Consider the following 25,764-nt stretch of genomic DNA (forward strand, 5'->3'; position numbering starts at 1 on the left):
AAAATTGTATTTTTGTGTTGACGTAAGCCATATGCACGGGGTTGTCTGGATGAAAGGCAGCATTTTCGCAATAATGCATCTGAAGATGATGAATATAAGATTTTTTTAAGGACAGAAAGACTCCCACCAGTGTGACGCAAGTGGGATGTCATGCTCTCTGCAGCTGGTTTTTCGTTGCAGACATGAAGCGACAGAAATAAAGAGTCTCTAAACCTTAGTACAGTCTACAATAACACCAGAAATAGATGCTATATTCGTTGCCGGTTGTTTTTAATAAAGAGAGAGAGAGACCAATATTTTAATCAAAAAACTAGAACGATATGGCATCAGAGGGTTAGTCTTAAACTGGATAAGAAGTTATCTAACGAACAGGAAACAATACGTTAAGCTAGGCGAACACATGTCTACAACGCTAAATATATCCTGTGGTGTACCTCAGGGATCAATATTAGGACCTAAATTATTCAATCTCTATATAAATGACATTTGTAAAGTTACAAAAGATTTAAAGTTAGTATTATTTGCGGATGATACAACAGCGTTTTGTTCAGGAGAGAACACACAGGAGATAATACAAATAATAACAGAAGAAATTAACAAATTAAAAAGATGGTTTGACAAAAACAGACTATCGTTGAATCTTAGTAAAACTAAAATAATGCTATTTGGTAATAGTAGAAGAGAAAGTCAAACACAAATACAAATAGACGGAATAGAAATTGAAAGAGTAAATGAAACCAAATTTCTAGGTATAATGATTGATGATAAATTGAACTGGAAATCTCACGTAAAAAATATACAACATAAAGTAGCAAGAAACACGTCAATAATGAATAAAGCAAAACATGTTCTAGACAAAAAATCACTTCATAGTCTATACTGCTCACTAGTGTTACCATATCTGAGCTACTGTGTAGAAATATGGGGAAATAATTACAAAAGTACACTTCATTCATTAACGGTGTTACAAAAAAGATCAGTTAGAATAATACATAATGTTGGATATAGAGAACATACAAATCCTTTATTTATTGAATCAAAGATACTGAAATTCCACGACATAGTGAATTTGCAAACAGCTAAAATTATGCACAAAGCAAACTATAACCTGCTACCCAAGAATATACAACAATTCTTCTCAACAAAAGAGGAGAAATATAATCTTAGAGAAAAATGTAATTTAAAACATTTGTACGCACGTACAACACTTAAGACCTTCAGTATATCAGTATGTGGAATTAAATTATGGAATGGATTAAGCAAAGCAATCAAACAATGTACTAATATGATCCACTTCAAGAAACTCTTCAAACTTAAAGTGTTTACAAAGTACAAAGAAGAAGAACCATGACAAACATTTTCAATTTATTTCATCCATTCATTCATTCATTCTTAAAGTAATCTTACTTATCTCATCATATGAAATATGACTTTCTTCACCAATTATTATTATTAAATTCTTACTATTATTTATTTATTTATTTTTATTGTGATTACATATGGAGTTTATTGTGAATAAATTGAGAACAGGAAGTGAATAAAAAAAAGTTTCAGCAACTGTTATGTAAAGAAAAGGGGTAGGATTAAATAAGCTCTGCTTCTTCCTACTCCTTTTCGAACATGTTGAAAAGAGAAACTGGAAATTGTGATGTATCATGTTGTATGCTTGCATGTTCGAAATAAACTCAAACTCAAAAAGTATTGGAGAAATCTCAAGATAAAAATAAAGTGTTATCTTTTCAGGTTTAAAGAAACAACAGGTAGGAACTAAAGTGCAGGACTGTATGAATAGAATAAATTACACAATATAACAAACGTGATACTTTAAAATATTAGTAATTTGGTCCACTATGATTTAAATAATAATTACTGCGTAACATAAAATAATTTCCACACTTCAATAAGAACAACGGACCAAATTAAATGTTACACAGCCGTAAACTTGCAAAAAAAGTTTTTCTCAGGTTTCTCTGTTTACATTTTCACACTTTGGACTATTTTGTTACAGTTTTTTAAGCATTTCTTAAACATTCCTTATTTTTGCACCTTAATTTTGACAGGTCAATGTTAGGTGTTAAATGTGATATTATAATTTTGTTTACATTAATTGTTTGTTAATTTGTTAATTGGTTGTGTTGATATTTCCTTTCCATTCTGCCTTAATGTCTAAGGGGGTTGTAATCAGAGGAAGGTTACATTTGAAATGAGTGTTTACATTTAGTATATTTTTCTCCTGGTCTTTATATTTGATAAGTCATTTAAACATATCAATTATCGATATCGACCGATATAAAACACTTCTATCTAGGGCTGCAACAACTAATCGATTAGATCGATTAAAATCGATTATTAAAATAGTTGCCGATTAATTTAGTCATCGATTCGTTGGATCTATGCTATGCGCATGTGCAGAGGTTTTAAAAAATAATAATTTTTTATTAAATTTTTTTTTAAATTTTTTTAAATAAACTGCAACATTTACAAACAGCTGAGAAACAATAATCAAAATAAGTATGGTGCCAGTATGCTGTTTTTTTTCAATAAAATACTGGATAGGATAGAAATGTATTTTGTCTCTTTTATCCGATTATTAATCGAAGTAATAATCGACAGATTAATCGATTATCAAATTAATCGTTAGTTGCAGCCCTACTTCTATCGTAATACAGTTTTATTGAACCTCTGACTGCTTTTGGAGCGTGGCACTGGTCCCCATGGAACACACCGTTCACTCTGGCATAGGTCATTTAGAACGTAAATACAATTTCCCTTTGCAGAAAAAAATTAAGCATTCTACAGTAGTAGCTTAAAACACTTGTATCTCAAATTGTCATCTATTGAAATGAATGGAAATCCATTAACATGTAATATGCCTTTTGAAAAGAAAAACATACTTTTAGGTAAGAAATACAACAGAATGTAGTACAAACTACAGTAGTTTAATGAAGTAATGTAAAAATGTACATAAGAATGTAACAATATGAAAATTTCATATCTTGGTCATCATGACCACAATTGTAAAGGTTCTAATTATTATTGCGGTATTGTTGAATGTATTCAAAAAGTACTTATACACACACTGAAGTATTTTGGCCAAGTTTTTTTTTTTTTTTAATACCACTAGATAAATACACACTGTTATAAAATCAACCGTTTTGAATGTTTTGTTTCTTGCTTTACTGATAATGTTTTAGTCTTTGTATTTTATCTGTTTAAATGGTTAAGCTTTTATTGTTTTAAATATTGGTATGTACTGTAGCACTTAAAAATGTATTTAAATGAAAATGCGGAACATGTACATATATACAGTCATGGTCAAAAGTTTACATACACTTGTATAGAACATAATGTCATGGCTGTCTTGAGTTTCCAGTAATTTCTATAACTCTTTTTTTTTGGTGATAGTGATTGGAGCACATACTTGTTGGTCACAAAAAACATTCATGAAGTTTGGTTATTTTATGAATTTATTATGGGTCTACTGAAAATGTGAGCAAATCTGCTGGGTCAAAAGTATACATACAGCAATGTTAATATTTGGTTACATGTCCCTTGGCAAGTTTCACTGCAATAAGGCGATTTTGGTAGCCATCCACAAGCTTCTGGCAAGCTTGTAGTTGAATTTTTGACCACTCCTCTTGACAAAATTGATGCAGTTCAGCTAAATTAGTTGGTTTTCTGACATGGACTTGTTTCTTCAGCATTGTCCACATGTTCTCAATGGGGTTTAAGTCAGGACTTTGGGAAGGCCATTTTAAAACCTTAATTCTAACCTGATTTAGCCATTCCTTTACCACTTTTGACATGTGTTTGGGGTCATTGTCCTGTTGGAACACCAACTGCGCCCAAGACCCAACCTCCAGGCTGATGATTTTAGGTTGTCCTGAAGAATTTGGAGGTAATCCTCCTTTTTCATTGTCCCATTTCAGTGTTTCCCACACATTCATTTATTTGTGGCGGCCCGCCACGAAAGAATTACGTCCGCCACAAATAAAAATAAAAAAACTTTATTTTTTTTGTCCGATCCAGCTTCTCAGGCAAATCATATAGTTGATGTAGATGCCCATATAGGCTGTTCAGATTTACTTTACAAAAGAGATGTGTAGGATACTTCTCTTGTTGCCTTATTTGTATTTGACCACTACTGTTTTCTGTTTATTTGTTACTGACTGTGGCAGGACACCTCTGCCTCTGTTTCACTTTATGTTGCTGGTAAATAATATGGTTGTAGTAGTAGGCTAAAGTTAAATTATTTAGTATGCACTAATTAAAGGGGCAGAGCTTTAAGAGACATTTTAGCTTTTATATTTTATAAGATATATTTTTTGTAAGAACCACAATTAATAAATATATTTCAGTGAATAACTTATTGTTCAAATCTGTATATAGATATGTACATAAAGTGTTGTAATTATATTGTAAAATGGATGGATGGATGGATGGATGGATGGATGGACGTTTAAAACAAAACTGTTATTATTAATTAGTAAGTATACATTTTTTGAGCCTTTTTAGAGAAAATCATATCATTGTAGTAAATTATGCAAATTACTCTGATGTCATGGTGACCACGCCCATAGCCACGCCCCCACCGCCACAGGTATCTTGACAGTTTATGGGAAACACTGTATTTACTCTCTGTAAAGCACCAGTTCAATTGGCAACAAAACAGGTCCAGAGCATAATACTACCACCACCATGCTTGACGGTAGGAATGGTGTTCATGGGATTAAAGGCCTCACCTTTTCTCCTAAAAACATATTGCTGCGTATTGTGGCCAAACAGCTCAATTTCTGTTTAATCTGACCACAGAACTTTCCTTCAGAAGGTCTTATCTTTGTCCATGTGATCAGCAGCAAACTTTAGACGAGCCTTAAGGTGTCGCTTCTCAAGCAAGTAAGCACACCTGTGAAGTGAAAACCATTTCAGGTGACTACCTCTTGAAGCTCATTGAGAGAATGCCAAGAGTGTGCAAAGCAGTAATCCGAGCAAAGGGTGGCTATTTTGAAGAAACTAGAATCCAAAACATGTTTTCAGTTATTTCACCTTTTTTTGTTAAGTACAAAACTCCACATGTGTTCATTCATAGTTTTGATGCCTTCAGTGACAATCTGCAATGTAAATAGTCATGAAAATAAAGAAAACGCATTGAATGAGAAGGAGTGTCTAAACTTTTGGCCTGTGCTGTATATATAATAAATAAATCAAATGTGTGTACTAGCAGCACGAGGTAATTCTATATTGGCTTGTGCCCATCCAGGTATTGCCTTCTCCTCCGCTGTATTAAAGGTCCGCTGTGGCATCTTTTTCGGTCTCTTCACAATTAAAGACTTGCTAAGCAATACATCCCCCTTCGCTGATAAAATCCTCAAAATGAAGGTGCCGCAAGCCGTAGGCTAACTACGTACCTAAAATGCTAGCTCAGTGGTTGTCCACTAACCCAAAGCGATACAGCAAGACTAAGAGTTTGGACACATTCAAAGTGTTTCTAATCACACAGAGTGATCTTTAGGACAGGCTGACACAGGTCTTTTTTGGCGCGAGGTGCAACAATTGTGGAAATAAATGAGTCAGAAGTGTCATTAGCCTTGAAACGCTTCGAACTGGTGTACAGAATGTAAACAGGTTGTGACGATGGGGCCCCTCCTCTTCAAAATGGCCGTGCCTGCGGTTACAGGAAGTGATGTCATCAAAATGTCAGCCTCTATAGGGCTTCCATCAGCACACAAAATTAATGAATGAATGAGTAAATAAATACAACTTCTGTTTGCCAAGACATGGTCCGCACACAGAGGCATATTTGGCGCAATGTAAAAGTTTGTAAACCAAAAAGAACGCAAATCGAGGCTTTTGTGAATCGAGATTCCACTTTATTTCTCGTATCTTTTAACATTGTAATAGTGTTAATGGCTCTTATTTTCATGTTTGCATTTAAGCGAGCTAGCAGGTTAACTTTAGTCGGTCCATAATTTTATCAACGCGTGATTATCAATCACTGTTTTTCGATCATTTTGATTTAAAACGGTAAAACTAAGTCAGTTTTACAGGGGTTAATATTATTACTGTTTATGTGCACGTCATTGAAAGTGAAACCGATACAAAGAGTGACCGTTCTTGCAGCGTGTTACAACACATGCACACGGCGGTTAGGAAGGCTGGCAAAGTTATGGAGTTCATTTTCATTTGTTGTTCAATAAAAATGTACCTATCGATATGGGCCCAAGTCTATTTCCACTTGCCAACACGGCTGCTTCCAACCTCTTTCATTGTACTGGATGTTTGGGGGAAATTATCATCCGGAAATATATATTTGTGTGTCATGACTCACGTGGCAAAACAATTCAACTTCAGCTTGACTTTATTTTTCCAGTTAGCTTTTGTCCCCGTTATCGTCTTTTTCAGACACTTTTTTTTTTTTAACCACCACCTGAGTTGTATTCATGTGTTGTTTATTGAGTATGTCATAGTCCGTTCCATATCATACATGTTGTACATAATATACATACATATCTCCAGAGAACAGTCTTGTGCTCAATGGCAAGATTATTTCACAAGAAAAGAAAAGTAAATTTTACATAAATGACGTGCGTGTACATGGTGTCCTGAGCCTGTTTTTTTTGTTTTTTGGCTCCTCAGGCTGTCCGCTGCTACGATTCGCTCATCCTCAAGGCGGAGGGGAAAGTTGAGCCTGAGGTGTTCTGCCAGTTAGGCCACTTCAACCTCCTCTTAGAGGATTACCCAAAAGGTGAGTCACCCTTTTCATCGGGCCTACTTAACCACCCTGTAGTTGTGGTGGCTTCCTTACATGTCCTTTGCTTCATCTAACCCCCATGCTGTGCTCTTCCAATGACAGCATTATCGGCATACCAGAGGTACTACAGTTTACAGCCAGACTACTGGAAGGTGAGCCAGCACAACCACACTCCATAATAAAAGTCATGTTGTAGTGATGACAGACCAGTTTTTCTTTTTTTTGAGCTTCATGCAAGTCTTCTCATCCCACTCAGAATGCTGCCTTTCTGTATGGTTTGGGAATGGTCTACTTCCACTACAACGCCTTTCAGTGGTGAGTAGTGTGACATGTGCTGATTTAGACAGAACCGCCTATGAATTTAAGCAGGTTGAGAGAATTTTGTGTAGATTTTTGCAGCCTGATATGCCTTATTTTGTTGGAGCTTTTCCCAGAGTTTTTTCCCTCTTGAGTACCAGAAATTATTATTGGGAAATGTGTTTAAAAAAAAAAAAAAAAAGGAATTTAATGGACATATTATGCATGCATCCTTTTTTTTTCTTTCAAGCTGACAGTCTCAAAACCAAGACTGATAACTTATTTACAGAATATCTACTGTTTTTTTTAATTTAGAGTTCACTGGACTTTGGGCACACTTATCTTTGTGGCCTGGTTTTTTCAGCTTCTTAAGCAGCAGCTTTCTTTGTTGGTTTTCAAGCGTCATAGCGATGCCGGCGTTTCAGGTGGCTGATAAAGTTTGATGTGTTGAAGCACAATGTTTTTCCTTACTGGTGGAATGTTTGCAGAGCGTTTGATTTGCTCACCCCAACCCACCTACAGCACAGTAGGGGTTAGGTCTGCACGATTAATCAACATTGAGGTTTTAATTAGTGCGATGATGTAACCGCAAGAGCTGGAGTTTTTTTTTTCTTCTCCGCCATCACCGGCATTCAAGTGACAGACATGTTCGCTAATCCGACATCTTACATTGCTTTCAGCACCTGAGCTCATTAAACAGTAGAATTAACTGAACGCAGTGAGCCGTCTATTCAGTCATCCACCATCCTTGTCTCGTGGGAGTGCAGTAGGGTGCCAGGTTTACACACACACTGGAAGTAACAACAGTCTGCTCATCTGCAGCTTGCCGTGAAGTAACACAATTTGAGAGGAAAAAAATATGTTTACAAAGCCAACTGTCCCGTTGTGGGAATAATTAATCTTCAAATCGGATGGCAGAGTTTCCCCTAAATGTATTTAATTGTGGCGCACCGTCACAGCAAGATACTGTAAATGCAGCCAAACCTTCAAAATAAGTGTTGTCGTTTTTTGTTTTTTTTTACATGAAAACAAATATAATATATTTTATTTTTTATTAAGTCAACATAAAAAACACAAGATACACTTACAATTAGTGCACCAACCCAAAAAACCTCCCTCCCCCATTTACACTCATTCACACTCATTCGCACAAAAAGGTTTTCTTTCTGTTATTAATATTTCTGGTTCCTACATTATATATCAATATAGATCAATACAGTCTGCAGGGATACAGTCCGTAAGCACACATGATTGTATTTCTTTATGACAAAAAATAAATAAAAATACCATACCCGGCCAAACTATGAAAAAAAACTGCGACTTATAGTCTGAAAAATACAGTACATGATGTAAGTATATACGGTATGTAATGTAGTACCAGGCACATGTATAACAACAGCTTTGTTTCACAGTGTAAACATTTCACCACAATGTTGTTTTTTTACATTTAAGTGATCGTAAAACCTCTCTCACTCACTGCAGACTTTATAAGAGCCAACAGACATATTAAAACATCACCTACTGATTTATGATATAAAATAAACTTACAGGGAGCAAGGAAGCAAGGAAACAGCAGACCACTCGATGATGCAACACACGGAAGTGATCACGGCGCCACTATAAATAGGTTGCCTGCGTTAGCGCTTATAATAACACTATCACAAATATTTGTTTAATATTCAAATCACAAAATGTAAATGGAGTTTTGTTGGTGCTTCTTGAATGGTTATTTATTGGATTTTATGGGCAAAAAAATGGAGCTTCCATTGGACTCTTATGTACGTTTAATATTTAGAATGCATAAAAAAAATGTCACGTTATCCATAATGATTGTGAACGATAGGCAAAGTTCCACAAAAAGTACAGTTTCCCTTTAAGTGACAATTCAACAATTTAACATATACCCATTTAAAAAAGGTATTCATTGGAGGAGGGTACTTGGACTTTAGGTATCCTCACATGTGTTTGATTAAAACATTTATGTTATGCATGTCAAACATATACAGTAAGATGGTGTTAACTGCCAAATTAGACTTATCTTATTGCTGCTTATTTGCTGCTCCTAAAAATGGAGGAGGATTTCTGGTAATGTATAATTGATGTAGTACTAATGTGAGATGTCAGCTTTGTTTCACAGTGCAAACATTTCACCACAATGTTGTTGTTTTTTTACTTTTAAATGATCGTAAAACCTCTCTTATCTTTTCACTTTGTCGTTTTCTGAGCCATCTCTCTTTATTAGCGCTCCACCAACGTAACCTTCTTATACACACACACACACACACACACACACACACACACACACACACACACACACACACACACACACACACACACACACACACACACACACCATAACAATACATGTATGTTGAAGCACATCACGTCTAACTACAGTGGCAATAATGTGCCGACAATTCATCAAGCGATGCGGCTTCATAGTTTACCAAATCATACTCAAACATTTTGACGGATTTTTGAGCGCTGTGTGTAATGGTCTATGTCAGGGGTGTCAAATTCAAATACAGAGTGGGCCAAAATTTAAAACTGAACAAAGCCGCGGGCCAAGGTTGAACAAATTAACCTTTAACGTACTCTACGAGCTATCGTCACGTCCGCTTTTCATCCATTCTAACATCGTTCAGACCCAGTCACAAGATATGTGCGGCTTCTGTACGCACATACGAGCGAATGCAACGCATACTTCATCAACAGCGATACAGGTTACACTGAGGGTGCCAGTATAAAAAACTTTAACACTGTTAGAAATATACGCCACACTGTTAATCCACACCAAACAAGGATGACAAAACACATTTCAGGAGAACATCCGCACCATAACACAACAGAACAAATACCCAGAACCCTTTGCAGCACTAACTCTTCCGGGACGCTACAAAATACACCCCCGCTACCACCACCGAAAAATACGGTAATCAATAAATGCGCACGTCATTGTACACCTAATATACCACTGTATTTATGAACAGAGGTGTTAAAATGCCACCAAGTTAACTGTGGTTGCTTTTAATGGGAAAAAATGTCTACATGAAAACATCTTCACCGGCTGTCATGTACAGAGATTTCTTTGAAACTCCACTTCAACTTTATTGTACACCGTAAGAGGGTATATGTTAATTTTTTAAGATAACAGTGGCTGTGTGGACCTAGCCTTAATCATTGCCTGTTCATAGCATTGTTTTAAACAATGGAAAGCATTCATAAAAATGAGCAAGTGACGAAATAAAATGTTTACAGCACTTTGTCAAGGTTACACACAACACCCCATAATGAAAACTTTAAAAAAAGTTTGTTCAACGGTTGCAAAGTGATTAAAACTAAAACTCTAAGAAATCACATTTACATAAATACACACTGCATTTGCTTAATACTTTGCTGCAGCAATTACACCCACAAATGTTTTTGACTATTATGCCATTAGCTGGGCACACCTTTCTTTGCACAGTTTCGCATATTCCTTTTGGCTACACCTCTCAAGCTCTGTCAGGTTGGATGGGAGACGTGTACAGGTGTTTTTCTCTCTAAAAATGTTCAGTTGTATTTAATTATGGTTTCTGGTTGGTCCACTATAGCAGTGGTCCCCCAACCTTTTTGTTGGGGACCACAAAAAGGTGGGGCGGGGTTGATTGTTATGAAATAATTATAAACGTGAATCCACTGTGTACTCATATGGACCCTTATTAGCACATTCTGCCAACAACATAACATGAGTACGTTATTTTTCAACAGCTGAAATAAGGTTGCCAGTTTGAACCGTCAGATAAGCCTCTTGCATGTTCGTGTGCCGAGACTCACAAGCTCTCCTCCTCTCCCCTCTCCCCTCTCCCTCACCTCCCTCTGTTGGTGACCACTGCCCTAATGCTCTCTGATTTTGGTTGCTATGGTAACGTTTACATGCCTTCAAAATAAGATGCAGATACAACATTAAAAACGAATATAAAGTGCATGAGAATTTTAACTCACCGTAACGCTAAATCAATGGGAGCCCTGAGCTTGTTTCTCGGCAACGAGACGGTCCCAACTGGGGGTAATGGGAGATGTTGTTTTGTTTTGGTGGCTGTCACTGCAGAAAATCCCACTTCCCACAGATAGGATGTCGGAAATGGCAACATGGTTTTCAGTGATGTGGTGGCGATCTCGGGGTATTCTGCCATGACTTTAATCCAGAACACCGGCTGACATGTAACCATTCAGCGTGTTGAACAGTTCTGCGGCTGTGGTGTTGGTTGGCAACGATAGTGCACATAACATATCCTCATGCACATCCTCCTGATAAATATCCATCCATCCATCCATTTTCTACCGCTTATTCCCTTCGGGGTCGCGGGGGGCGCTGGAGCCTATCTCTTCTACAATCGGGCGGAAGGCAGGGTACACCCTGGACAAGTCGCCACCTCATCGCAGGGCCAACACAGATAGACAGACAACATTCACACTCACATTCACACACTAGGGCCAAATATATCACACATAAACAAGTAGTATTGCCTTGTTGTCAACATCTGTAGATTTGTCAACCTGGAGTGCGTACCACGGTGATTCATCAATCTTCTCTAACAATTGTGTCTCAATGTCTTCGTCTATTTCCTCAATGCGCCGAGTCACGGTGCTAGCCGACAGAGGCACCTGTGATATATTTTTAACAGCAGCCTCTCCTAGAAGTTCACGGCAAATGTCTTTAGTGGCAGGAAGGATCAATTCTTCACCAATAGTGAATGGCTTTTTAGCCTTAGCAATACGATTAGACACTAAGTACAATGCTCTCAGTGCATTCTCATTTACTGATGTGGTGGCTCTCAGTAATTTCTTCTGAGTGTTCATGTTTTTTTCTTTCAAAATACTCCGGGGGCTTGTCTTTTAATCCGGGGTGATTGGTCTCTAAGTGGCGAAGCAGTTTTGAAGGCTTCATTGCCTCATTAGAGAGCCGGTCGCCGCATATTATGCAGAGCGGGCTCGGTGCGTGGGAATCACCTGTTACGATAAATCCATATTTCAAGTAGGACTCCTGGTATTGTCTGTTAAAGGCTTTCTTTTTTTTGGAAGTCGTAGGCTGTTCTCTCTCTTCACTGTGCTTTTTCCCCCCTTCACAAAGAAACTTTTCAAAGACGTTTGTTTTTTACTCATTTTGCTAGCTGGGTTAAATTTTGGCGCTCAAGTGACCAAGATATAACCGAGAGAATCCGGTCATTTTTCAAAATAAAAGACTTTTTCAAAATAAAAGATCGTTCGGGCTCAGATAATAAATAAAACGGAAATAACTAATTATTTCAACCGGTGGTTGGGGACCGCTGCACTATAGGACCACGGTATACGCAGGATCTTAAAAAGTCTTAAGTCCAACAATTTGAATTTAAGGTCTTAAAATGTCTAAATTTGTCATAAAATCTCTAAAAGGTTTTCAATATGATCTCGAAAGGTCTTTAAAATCTGTTAACGTTACTTTTATTTAAAACATGCATAAACTTTAGTCTTGCTTTTAAATGTTTCCATTTTTGCGGACGCTATAACGTAACTACAAAACGTAACTACAAAACGTACCTTATTTTTCGGACTATAAGTCGCAGTTTTTTTTCATAGTTTGGCCGGGGAGTGCGACTTATACTCAGGAGAGACTTATGTGTGAAATTATTAACACATTACCGTAAAATATCAAATAATATTATTCAGCTCATTCACGTAAGAGACTAGACGTATAAGATTTCATGGGATTTAGCGATTAGGAGTGACAGATTGTTTGGTAAACGTATAGCATGTTCTATATGTTATAGTTATTTGAATGACTCTTACCATAATATGTTACGTTAACATACCAGGCACGTTCTCAGTTGGTTATTTATGCGTCATATAACATACACTTATTCAGCCTGTTGTTCACTATTCTTTATTTATTTAAAATTGCCTTTCAAATGTTTATTCTTGGTGTTAGGTTTTATCAAATAAATTTCCCCCAAAAATGCGACTTATACTGCAGTGCGACTTATGTTTTTTTCCTTCTTTATTATGCCTTTTCGGCCGGTGCGACTTATACTCTGAAGCGATTTATACTCCGAAAAATACGGTAACTAAAGTAGGCTACTTGTGCTGCCCGGGAAGAACAGCACTTGTACTTACGGTTCAAAGCTTTAAAGTACCAGTAGAGTGGAAAAACAAGTTGCCTCTACATTGAAGCTATTATTATATATGTATGACACAGAAAGACTTACAAAGTTTGCGAGTGAATAGATATGATCCAAATAGTATCAATCTTACAGAGAATTAATTTTAATCTAGATGAATGGTTAAAGGGTTGCTGCTGACATTCACACTGTCTTTGGTTGTGTGTACTTGTCTCCGTCTGCGGGTATATACTTAATGTCACAGATGAACAGCTTCTAGATTCATGTCTGAATCCTCCTAATTTACAGATGAGTCATGATTTATGATCTAGAATCATTTTGACAAGCCAAACGTGGAGCACTGCTAGCAGAAGCAGCACAGCTTCTTCTTCTTCTTTACAGTTTTACGGCTGTTTGCATCCATGTATGTTGCATTACTGCATCCTTCCATCCATCCATTTTCTACCGCTTGTCCTCAGTTTCATTTTATAAACACATTAAAGTCTCTTCTTGAGTCAGTGCAGCATAAACTATAGTTAGCTCACGGTTATCAATGCTAAAAATAGTTTATGTGTTAGCACTTATAATAACAACATTAATAATAATTGGTTAATATTCAGGTCACAAGATATAAATAGTGTTACAGAGTTTTGTGGGCAAAATGGAGAGCAGCTATTGTTAGTGGACTTTTTACTTATTTATTTATTTACGACATAGAATGCATAAAAGAAAAAAAAAACGTGTTGATGTCTTACATAAGGATTGTGAATGATAAACAGCACATCTCTTTCAAATATTCGCAAATTTCCAGTATGACTGATCTGATAATAATGTCAAAGTCCAGAAGGGTTACTATTGCGACGTCAATCTCCGGCAATAGCCGAAGATTTTCGGAGCGGATTATTCAAATTGGCTGACTGAATTTGTGGCATTTTGTAATGTTTAAATGGTGTTTTCCCATGCTTTGCGGATTGGAAATACAATTAAATATGGTTTAATGGATACAATGAAACATAAATAAGCATATAATGTCAACTTGTTTTTCCACTCTACTGGTACTTTAAACAGCCGGAAACACTGTAGCCGTTCACCCAGCAGCGATCTCATCCAAAAGATGACGCCATAGAACAGACAAGAACACACCATTTTAATGTATTTGCATATGTTTTTTAGAAACTATTCCATCAGCGAAGAAAAATCCTTACATTACTTGCACTGTTTTAAGGGCCGCAGGGTTCAAAGCGTAGGGCAAAAGTAGCAGTTAATAGTCTGGAATTTACTCTTGGTTACTTACTTGCTGGCTGCTTACTGTTACCGTTAGTTATCCTAAATAAATAAACAAACAAAAAAAATGAAATGGACTTATTTTCTTTAAGCAAACGTTTAACTTAAATATTGAACATCTTAAAGTGCATTTGTTTTCAGAGTTGGAAAACTTTTTTAAAGTCGCTGCAGTGGCTCACTGTCCACCTCAGGGTCGATTTTAAAGTTCTATTATTAGTTTCCAAAATGTCTTAATGGCCTTGTGCCTACTTATCTATCTGACCTGCTTTTACTGTATCAACCCTCGCGGATCCTGAGGTCCTCTGGCACTAGCCTCTTATCTTTACCAAATACCAGAACAAAGACCCATGGTGAGGCGGCATTTAGCTGTGATGGCCTTCACCTGTGGAACAGCCTGCCAGAGAGCCTCAGGACTTCAGTGAGCGTTGAAATAAAAAAATAAAAAAGTTTAAGACACACCTTATTAATCAGGCTTTTGACTGATCATCTGTTTTTATTTTATTTTGTTGTTTTCTATATTAGTCATCTTTTTTTTTTAAACTATTATTCTGTGTTATGTTTACATTAACTTATTGATGTAATATTTCTATTATTTATATTTTGATTAAATTTTTTTTATTATCATATGCTTTATACAGTATTTTTTTAAATGGTGTTTATTTGAGTTATTATGTGGACGCCTCCAAGGTGGGTTTTTTTCCTCAAATCATCAGTGCCATGCCATGTTTTGTTTTTGCTTTATTGTCAATAGTCCTCTTCTTGTGTGTCTGCGTGAATGCGTGTGTGTGTATGTTTTCTTCTTTTCTTCTGTTATTTTTTTTTGTTTGTTTTGTTTTGTACGGCACTTTGTTTGCCACTTACCAGTGTATAAAAAGTGTTCTATAAATAAAATTTGATTTGATTTCTTTGTTGCCATCGCGGCATTGTCGCTTGTTCGCGTTGATGGGCTTGTATAGCCCATTCGTTTTGAAGTTGAAATATTTCCGGAACGGAATATTTGGCATCGATATCATATTGTTTCCTCTTAAATTTTTATCTTAATCTTTGCGAAACCTCTCACTTGCATGTTGCTAGTAGCAAGGCTCTCTGTCTGTACTTTTTGTGTGTGTAAGCTAGCGGTCTCGCTCTCAGCCCACTGAGACAAAGATTTTGAATGACTGAAAAGAGGGATCACTGCGTTCAGGGATCATGTGCTGAGAGCAATGTACTCGCAGTGCTATGATCGAACTGCTTCACTAAGTTAGCTACACTCTGTCATGTATTATTTCTTTATTTAATTCAATGAATGTCATCCACTTTTCAGCACTCACTTTCTTTCTTCTCATTGTTAGAAAAACAAAGGTATGTCAATCTAGCTACGTATAAGGCAAGGCTAGCGAGGAAGACCAACAGAGGTTTTGGTTTTTGATTGATTGATTGAAACTTTTATTAGTAGATTGCACAGTTCAGTACATATTCCGTACAATTGACCACTAAATGGTAACACCCGAATAGGTTTTTCAACTTGTTTAAGTCGGGGTCCACGTAAATCAATTCATGGTACAAATATATACTATCAGCATAATACAGTCATCCCACAAGTTAATCATCAAAGTATATACATTGAATTATTTACATTATTTAGGGGTGTGGGATGAGGAGGGTTTTGTTGATTACAGCACTTCAGTCATCAACAATTAGATCATCAGAGAAATGGGCATTGAAAGAGTGTAGGTCTGACTTGGTAAGATATGTACAGCGAGCAGAGAACATAGTGAGTTCAGATAGCATAAGAACAAGTATATACATTAGAAATACATTTGATTATTTACATTTGGTTATTTACAATCCAGGGAGGTGGGATGTGGAAGGGGGAGGGTGTTAGTCAAGGGTTGAAGTTGCCTGGAGGTGTTGTTTTAGTGCGGTTTTCAAGCGTGGTTGGATCTTACAGGATTCACTGAGACATTTGCTGCGCTAACTCATGGCATGGATGTTTGTACTTTAATTTTTTGCTTGCAACTCAAGAGCTGTCTCTTCGCTTTATCTCAAAACACTCTTGAGTTGGGGCCCCCTAAGTTGTGGTACCACTGCAGTCGACTGCTCATCGACTATGGGCAAAATTGTCAAAGCAAATCGTAGTCTCTTTATTGTTTCTTTATTCCCTCCACCAGGGCGATCAAAGCATTCCAGGAAGTGTTGTATATTGACCCGGGATTCTCCCGCGCCAAGGAGATCCACCTTCGCCTGGGTCTCATGTTCAAGGTCAACACAGACTATGAGTCAAGTCTAAAGGTAGGCACACTCCTAACAATCATGAAACTAAGGATGCCTTTTCTAATTTCTGCCCTCTATGTTCCCTCACAGCATTTTCAGCTAGCTTTGATTGACTCCAATCCCTGCACTTTGTCCAAAGCTGAAAGTAAGTTCCAATTTTGTACTCAGACTTTCTGGAAATGTTCAGATTTAATTTTCTGTAACCACAGCGGTGCCAATTTGACCTTCACAAAAGATAATCAAACAATGTATAATTAGTCACTTTTAGCTCTCAAACACACACACAGCAAGGTTGTTTTCCCTGGCCTGGGAGCAAACGATTGCTGGTTAGGATATAAAAAAACAAAGATGCTTCATCACGCCCACCTGCTGTGTTACCTTGGAGACAACAATATCCATTTTAGCCCAGCCTCTCACTGTTTGCCTTCGCCTCCTCATGTGTCTCAGACACTCACACGGCAAGGGCAGCCCCTGTCTTTCTTCCCCTCTCTCTCTCTCCTCGTCCTCGCTCTATCTGCTGAGAGTCACTCAGGCAGCTTAGATCATCACTGCGGCGCTCCACACGCTGGAAGGTGCTGCCGGGTGCGCCACCACCCGACTTTTCCGTAAGCCGACATTGGGCTTCTGTTCATTGAGAATGCAACAACACTGACCAAAGTGTGCAAAAGACGAGGAGGAGGAAAAAGACGACTACGTCTTTTTAATATTTTTCAATGTCAAATAACCTCTAACCTGGTTGTTTTCTTTCCTCCTGCAGTTCAGTTCCACATTGCTCATTTATATGAGATTCAGGTGAGTGCTTGTTGTTTTCTATTGTCCTGTCCTATTGTCACGCAGTCAATGTATTTTGCAGTGCTTTATTAAACCAAGTGAAGAGCTGCCAAATTTTTATGCAGCATTACTAATTTACTACAGCTTTTATATTGTAGCGCTGTCAAGTCCCAGGGAAAGCCCTATTTTCTGTTCTTTGAGTCAAGTGCTGACAAATGAAAGCAGGGAGCGTGGTGTGTGAGTGGGTGGCAAATGCGGGGGGGGGGGGGGATAGGAGATTATTCCGAGCCGATCGACGGGGTTGCCACGGAAACAAGAAATTCTGGCTCTCCCTCTTTTGTATGCTGATGGTCTCTCTCTCTCAGTAGAGGTAATGTCGCTTACACTTGAAGGCAGCACAGCTTCCCCACTAATGCGCTGTGTCAGAACACGTGTCTGCGTAGAACTGTTGGCTTTATATTGTATGCAGGACGAATAATGGCAAAGTGGAAGACGGTTGAGTTGTTGATCATGTTGAACAAGGGAAAAATGGCAAAGACAGATGTCCACTTTCTGTACTTGTTCCAGAAGAGATACCGGGCTGCCAAGGAGGCTTATGAAAGCCTTCTGCAGACAGAGGATCTTCCTGCACAGGTGAAGGCCACTACCCTACAGCAGCTTGGTAAGACACTTGTCAACATTCAACACTTGTCTGCACAGTTGACTGACTTTCAGTGGTTACCTTTTGTCTCCAAAGGCTGGATGCATCATATGGTGGAGCATCTTGGGGATAAATCCAACAGGGACAGCTATGCCATCCAGTGTCTGCAAAAATCTCTGGAGGCGGACCCCAACTCTGGACAGTCCTGGTACTTCCTGGGCAGGTACGATGCCCCATCTGTGTCATGCTTGCCATGTTTCATATTGTTGCTCATCAAGAAAGCAAATGCATGTACTTGTCAGCACTTCTGCCTCACGTCCAGAAGGTCCAGACACTTAGATTTCTCCCCATAATCCACAAACAAAGACTATATTGTTTGTGGATGGTTGTTTGTATAAACTAGAACAAGTGAAACTCTAAATATTTGAATATCTTGTAAAAGTCCACTTATTTCAGCAATATTTTTCCATATATTAGCCGCACAGGACTATGAGCCGCGGGGTTCAAAATGTAGGAAAAAAGTAGCAGCTTTTAGTCCGGAATTTACGGTAATGTGATATAAACTTGAAATACGTCAAGCTTTAATTTGTCATAATTTTGTTTATCCTGGTTTACAGTTTTTGAAAACCCAAAATCTTTTGACATTTTTAATTCTAGGTTTTCAAAAGCAGTAAGCCATAATCATCAAAACTATATCAAAATAAGTATTGAAATATCTTGAGTTGCATTTTATGAGCCTCTGTCATTTATTAGTTTCACCTTGTAAATCTAATTGCTGGTATAAACAAACTTTTGAGTTTCACCTGTATGTGCGTCGAGACCAGAATGCATGTAACTTCTCGCTCATCATCTTCAACAAGATAAGCGGTAGGAAATCAATTCATTCATGTTGACAATTTCTGTAGCAGCTTATCTGTTCACTTCTGTTCATTTGTATATTTGGTTTTGATATAGTGTTTGAAAAATTAACTTGGGATGTTGTGATCTGATAAGATCTCGGTTCAATATCAGCAAAGAAACAAGTATTGAATTTATAGCAGCTTGCGTCTATAACCTCCTTATTAGATCCGATATAAGCCCTTCCATCCATCCTTATGCAAAAGTGGACAGCCAGTTAACATTTTATTGTCCTAAATAAGCACAAAAGGTTGGTCTTTTATTGTAATTAAGTCAAGTCATTTACAAGACGTAAACATGGTATGTTATAGGCTACTAGGAGCTAGCAGCTACACGACAGCTAAGCACACAAGCTAGACATATGTCCTAAGTGTCCTTAATTCAACACAATTTGCAGTCTAAAGCACATTTGTGAATATGAACAAGAATCAAATAATTATAGTTGCATATTACGTACAGATACAAAGTCATCAAGGCAGAAGCTAACAATTTTGTCCGTATCATACAACTTAGGTCGCGAGTAGAGCTAGGTGTCATGGCCAATTTTTAAAATCAATTTTCATAAGGTATGTGGGCCGAATCAGGCCCGCGCACAGGTTTAATCTGTCCTGCGAGATGAGTTTGCTAAGTGTAAAATTGAGCTGCATTTTTAAATAAAATAAACTCCTATTCTAAATACCGTATGTCCACTGGATGTCACAAGAGCAATTCTGCTAGGCAAGCAAATTGTTTATACCGGGGCCGAGCAAGTATACCAAGCAAGAGGCACACAGTAAAGCGGAGCTGCGGCTTCTCACCCTCGACCCAACATAAAACAAACGGGTAAAATATACAATTGGTGACCCAACTTAAAATGCTGCATGAGACACTGCACATTGATATAGTTCTGTGAAAATTATTGTCTTTTGTGCAAATTTAAAGAAAGTCAACATTGTGTGATTTACTGCAATACTGTCAGTCTCTTAAGTTTATACGTTTACTTTGTTGAAATTGTTGACACATTGCACAGCTTTTATTTTTCTATCAATACACAGTGATGCCCAAAAGGCAGGGAGTAACTCAACCCACTTGAATAGTTTCTACCTCAGTTTGTATGGTTTGTTGAGTTAGCACAGGATTAATATGTGGTCATGACAAATGAGGTTTTTGATACTTGGAATAGTTTTTATTTATTTTGTATTTTGTTCAATCCCACAGACTGTGACTTAAGTTTAATGGCTTTGTAGATACACTGAGACGAAGTTCATTGTGTTCTTCATGGTGTTTTGAAACTCCACTAATTTTTTCCACTGAATTTTCAACTAACTTGAAGTGTTTTGTCAAGTGGATTATTTGTGATATGTACATTTTCAGAATGTGCGTGTTCTATTTTGGGCCAAAGTAGGACAAAGAAAGCAATCTGGAGTTGTAATTGTATTTTTAGGTTATTATGCCATGGATTTTTATTGTTCATGCAGCCCCTGTGCTAAAATGAGTTTGACACCCCTGTTTTATATCGTTTTATATCGATCAGTCTCAATTCAAATTGATCTGCATTCTGCACCTAAATATTGAACAAGTCTCAAACCTGTTCCAAAATAACAAATGTACTGTGTTTTTTCTCTTCACCATAAACAATTTTTGACACCTAAAAGTTTCTCAAAAATCTCAAGAGTAATTTTGAGATCCGAAAGGAATTGCAAGTAAAAGTGTACACTACATTCCATAACTGGAAATTGCAACAAAGTAGAGTTTTTTTCCAAGTGGTGGAGCTCCTATTTTGTTAGCGCAGTCCTACAGGACGTAACACAGCAATTTTATTGTGAAGGCTGTAAGTGAGCACGCTTGTTTTTTCCCCGCACTACTGCATGCGGGGAATTTGTCAACAAAAGCACCCCTCGAGTTACAGTTGCTGTCTTCTTCTAGTGAACGTGCACCACATTAGCATTCATCTTACAAGACTCTGTTACAAATATCAATAGAAATAACTGTTTCAATCAGATGGTTATGTTCCATGATCATAATGTAGTGTGGTTCACTTCAAGCACCTGAAAGACCTGCTTGAAGCTGGCAAATGTAGGCATAAATCTTGGCAGACTAAAGTTGCGATTGCTTCTATTACTGTAATACTGGTAATGCTGCTAATAGTCTCACTTTTTTTGTTTGGCCCTGGGCGGCTTGTTGTTGGAAGCTGAAGTTTGTTGCTGCACACACATTAGGCGTCGAGGGAGATTATATATATTAGGCCTTGGGAATTGACATTGCAAAATGTTAAATATATTAATCAAATCTATTATTTTACCGGACCATAGTCATTAGTTTAACTTTATGGGTTATTGTGGCCTCTAGGTGCCACCAAAAATACCATTACTCTGGAATGATCTTCCACTTCATGTGAGACAGGCCCCTTCTTTGGCTATTTTTAAGACCCTTCTTAAAACCCATTTTTATTCACTGGCTTTTAACCCAGCATGAGACTTTAAACTGTTTTTAACTTTTAACTTTTTTAACTGCTTTTTATCTAACAAAATTGTTTTTAGGGTAATTTTGTATTTGCTTTTTTAATGTGTATTTTACTTCTGTTTTAAATTTAATTTTTTAGTCTGTCCTTTGCCTTTATTTCTTTGTGGTGTACAGCCCTTTGTTTTTCAACTGTGGTTGTTTTTAAAGGGCTTTATAAATAAAGTTGGTATGGTATGGTATTACCACTCCACTTAACTAAAGACAACATACGACCATTCCAGATGGTTAATAAGAAATATGTTAGTGTTTGTTTTACCTACCTTTGTTTTCTGTTAGAGTAATTTCACTTGATCAAACCTTTTCTAAAATCCCCTAACAAAATAATAAAAGTACAGTAGTACCTCAACTTCTGAGTTTAATTGGTTGTGACGGAGCTCCTAACTCAAAACACTTGTATCTCAAATCAACATGTTGCATTGAAATGGATTGAAATTAATTGGTGCTTGCCCCTTCCCAAAACAGCACACTTTTAACATGTAACATGTCTTTTAAAAAGAAAAACAAACTTTTAGATAAGAAATATTGTGTAAAAACAATACAATGGAATGTACTACCAACAACTATAGTAGTTTTATAAAGTAATATATAGCGGACTTCTACGGTATCTCCTTCCAGCTGCTTTTCCGTCAAACACACTATCAACAACTTTTCCATATTTTCATGGATAAATGTATGCCGTTCAGATATTATCTTAACATTTTTGGCTGCATCAGTATGGTGCAGGCTAGCAGTGTTGTCTAATCAAGTGGCAACACGCTCGGTCATGTTTTTTTTATGATTTACTTCTTTAATTCAATGAATATCACCACTGAATTCCTTATCAAGGTTTGAAAACAAAGTTATATTGATCTCTAGCTATAAGCTAATGCTTCCAAGTATGACCAGATGTTTTGGGTGGATTTTAGAGGGTTCACCGTCAACGTTCTGCTCATGCGCCATCTGCGCACAGTAAATCTATGCTGCGCACATAATAAAATCCACTCTGAATTCTGAACAAAATAAACACATAACGATTTGTTCTGTAGGATTTTGCAATGCAACTCAGAGTGACAAGTGACAACAAGCGGCCACAACAGATAAAACAATGTTGGTCAGTCAACACTGTTAAATTTTTGTAACGTTTGTCGAGAAGCTTTAAAGAGGACAGGAATTCCATCTATCACTTTATTGAGCAAAACTGTTTGTATTAGGTCATAGCCACAACAAAAGCATTAGTAAAAACTTCTGTCTAGAAAAACTGGTAATTTTCTGCATAAAAACCGGGCTTAAACCAACTCTTTGTCATCAACTGCAGCCCTGGCTCTCTCACCTGCACCACCGCCAACACACACACTCATGGCACTAATTAGCCACTGATGCGTTTTATGGCCACACAAAAAGTCAGACAACTTCCAACACCACACAAAGTGTAAATGCCAGGTCGTTACGTTGACTCCTCAGTCAGGTGTGTTCTTATTTTACTGCCATTTATTAGAATGTTCATTTATGGATATCAACCATCATATGCTGTTACTAGATTAAAGAAATGCTAATAAAAAGATGTATTCTACCGACAGAAAGTTACAGGAATGTACACTATATCCCATGCTTACATCTCATTGTGCAACATGTGAATGTGTTAAGGGGAACTAAATGTGATCTCTGAAATGTGTGCAAATTATTTTCAAAGTGGGACCCCTGAACAGACCCACAATACTAGTACATTGCTTTTGTTATTTTCAATTAAAGTGGGCCAAATCACTAAATAATTTAATCAAAATGACTGCTGTCATTTGATTATTATAATAAAACATTGAACTTGTTAAGTCAGGTTTGGGACAGTTGTGATGCTGGTATTGCTCACATGTGCTTCACTGAATGCTCCGGGAGTTTATGCGTTTGCTCACACACATAAAAAATTAGAGGGAACATTGTTCACCATGACTGTAGAGATGCTTGTAACTCATATTTTTGCTTTCAACTTAAAGCATAACAATTAGCCGAGAGACCGCTCTTTTCTCAAAACACTCTTAAGTTGGGGTGCTACTGTATATAAGAAGTGCTGATATTTTATCAACTCAATATCTGTATTAGCCAACACCAATATCGGAGGTGAAAAAATTTGATTGGCACAGCTCTAATATTTTTAATATTTTTACATTTGCTTGATCCAATGTACACATTGATACAGTGATTTTTCCCCCCGCTACTAAGGTCTTAGATTGTAGCCATTCATTTCTTGATAGTATGTGAGAGATGTTTAAAGAGCAACTGCACATGTTTTTGTCTGTCATTCACAATCCTTTTGTTAGACAAGAATAGATATGTTTTTCTTTTTTTATGCATAGTAACTTAGTAAATAAACCCTAGCAGAAGCAAAAGTTAGCTAACAAATGAGCTATTAGGAGTCGCTATATTCCGCTTATAAAGTGCTCTAAAAATACCCAAAAGCCTCCATCGTTTTTATATACACGCTTTAATAACATGCCATACTTAAGTATTTTGCTCATTTTATTATTAATTTTTACAGATGCATCACAGTGTTTGTTTTTACCTTCAACAAAAAACACTAAGCATCATGCAACAGTAGTTCTAAGTGCTAAACAAGATATACAAACATCAAACATAATAAAACAATCACTTACTGTATAATGTCTACTCTCACTGGGATGCTGACTGACGGGATTTTCTTATCTTTACTGTTTGTTTGAATTGTTAATCTTAATCCTTGCAAAGGGTTACCATAAAAAATGTGCCGCAAACGAACGTCTTTTTGTGTCTTTTTCGCCATCACCGAGTCTTAGTTGAATGACAAAGTTGACCAACTTCTCGTTTTATGGCCACAACATTCTACCATCCAGGTGAGAGTAGTCTACAATTACCTTTCACCGGCTCAGAATGTCCATATAGCAGCATTAGCTGATTAGCTCTTTGTGATCACGGCGGTGCTTAAAATAGTTTTGGCTAGCTCTTAAAATAAAGCTATTGCTAATACTTGGCTAATAATCAGGTCACGAGATGTAAATGAAGTATTGTTGGATTTTGATTTGATTTTTATTAAGGATCCCCATTAGCTGGTTGCCACAACAACCCACTAGTCTTCCTGGGGTCCACAAACTCAATACAATTACAAGTAAAAGCATATAATTATAACTACACAATACAGAAAAAAATAAAAGCATCAATAATGTTTTTTGGATGTTTTTTAAGAGGGTTTTATGGGTGGAATAGTGAACTCACTTTAGCTGCCTTAGCCACCTGGTACTGGCTGTATTTTATGATTTCGATTGCATAAAGAAAAGAAAATATATGTGATTTTGTCTCACTTAAATTTTTTAAATTTTAAAATGATAGGCAAAATTTTAAAAAAAAAGGGCAGTTCCACTTTAAGCTCTGGTGCTCTTTAAATTATCTGGTTAGCTGCATGTTCCAATCCTTACAACTGATTTCTCCTGCAGGTGCTACTCAAGTATTGGAAAAGTCCAGGATGCCTTCATCTCCTATCGGCAGTCCATCGATAAATCTGAGGCCAGCGCAGATACCTGGTGCTCAATAGGGTAACAATTAATTTGCATTAATCAAGACAATGTCACAGTTGTTTTTTTAGGAGCAAGAATGTTTTTACTGTAAAACAGATTTCAGAATACATACATATGTATTTTTGTTTGTCTAATACTGTAACTGCACGAGTAATTACAAGCCGTGAGTCATGTGGTGCAGTTACATGGGAGGGAGTTTAAACATTATCGTCATGTGACAGTGAAGTGACATTATTTTCATCGGACAGCGACGTTTTCCTCTTTCTGCATTTCACACACTTGTCCTTATCCCCCCCTCCCCAGTGTGTTGTACCAGCAGCAGAACCAGCCCATGGATGCGCTGCAGGCGTACATTTGTGCCGTGCAGCTGGACCACAGTCACGCCGCCGCCTGGATGGACTTGGGCACACTTTACGAGTCGTGCAACCAGCCGCACGACGCCATCAAGTGCTACGTCAATGCCACACGGAGCAAGGCGTGCACCAATGCCGCTGTGTTGACCCACCGAATCAAATGCCTGCAGGTGAGTGGAGAAAGGTGTAAGGCAGTGGTAAACATAGCTTGGTGCTGCCACACTGAATTGGGCACAGCTGCTGTTGTCAAGTCACTATTGTGTAATATTTAACAATGTAACAGAGTTAGAAAAAGACTTGAACACAGACCCTGATCAAAAACGAGTAATAAGTAGCCAGAAAAAACACAAGTTCTACTGCAGCACCCTGGGAATTAGTTAAG

At 37.3% G+C, this 25,764-nt stretch overlaps 1 protein-coding gene across 2 annotated transcripts in view; it reads left to right on the forward strand.

Moving 5' to 3' along the window:
• Positions 1-25,764, forward strand: part of LOC133658104 (histone demethylase UTY-like) — a 76,229-nt gene that overhangs the window by 15,822 nt on the left and 34,643 nt on the right. For both annotated transcript variants that reach the window (XM_062059732.1, XM_062059739.1), the window contains exons 3-12: positions 6,637-6,745; positions 6,854-6,903; positions 7,008-7,066; positions 16,599-16,719; positions 16,792-16,846; positions 17,459-17,493; positions 18,040-18,133; positions 18,209-18,335; positions 24,949-25,047; positions 25,333-25,552. In XM_062059732.1, coding sequence (XP_061915716.1) covers positions 6,637-6,745; positions 6,854-6,903; positions 7,008-7,066; positions 16,599-16,719; positions 16,792-16,846; positions 17,459-17,493; positions 18,040-18,133; positions 18,209-18,335; positions 24,949-25,047; positions 25,333-25,552 — 969 coding nt within the window. The remainder of the gene's footprint in view (positions 1-6,636; positions 6,746-6,853; positions 6,904-7,007; positions 7,067-16,598; positions 16,720-16,791; positions 16,847-17,458; positions 17,494-18,039; positions 18,134-18,208; positions 18,336-24,948; positions 25,048-25,332; positions 25,553-25,764) is intronic.

The sequence above is a fragment of the Entelurus aequoreus genome, linkage group LG01 (assembly GCF_033978785.1).
Source record: "Entelurus aequoreus isolate RoL-2023_Sb linkage group LG01, RoL_Eaeq_v1.1, whole genome shotgun sequence".
Lineage (NCBI taxonomy): Eukaryota > Metazoa > Chordata > Actinopteri > Syngnathiformes > Syngnathidae > Entelurus > Entelurus aequoreus.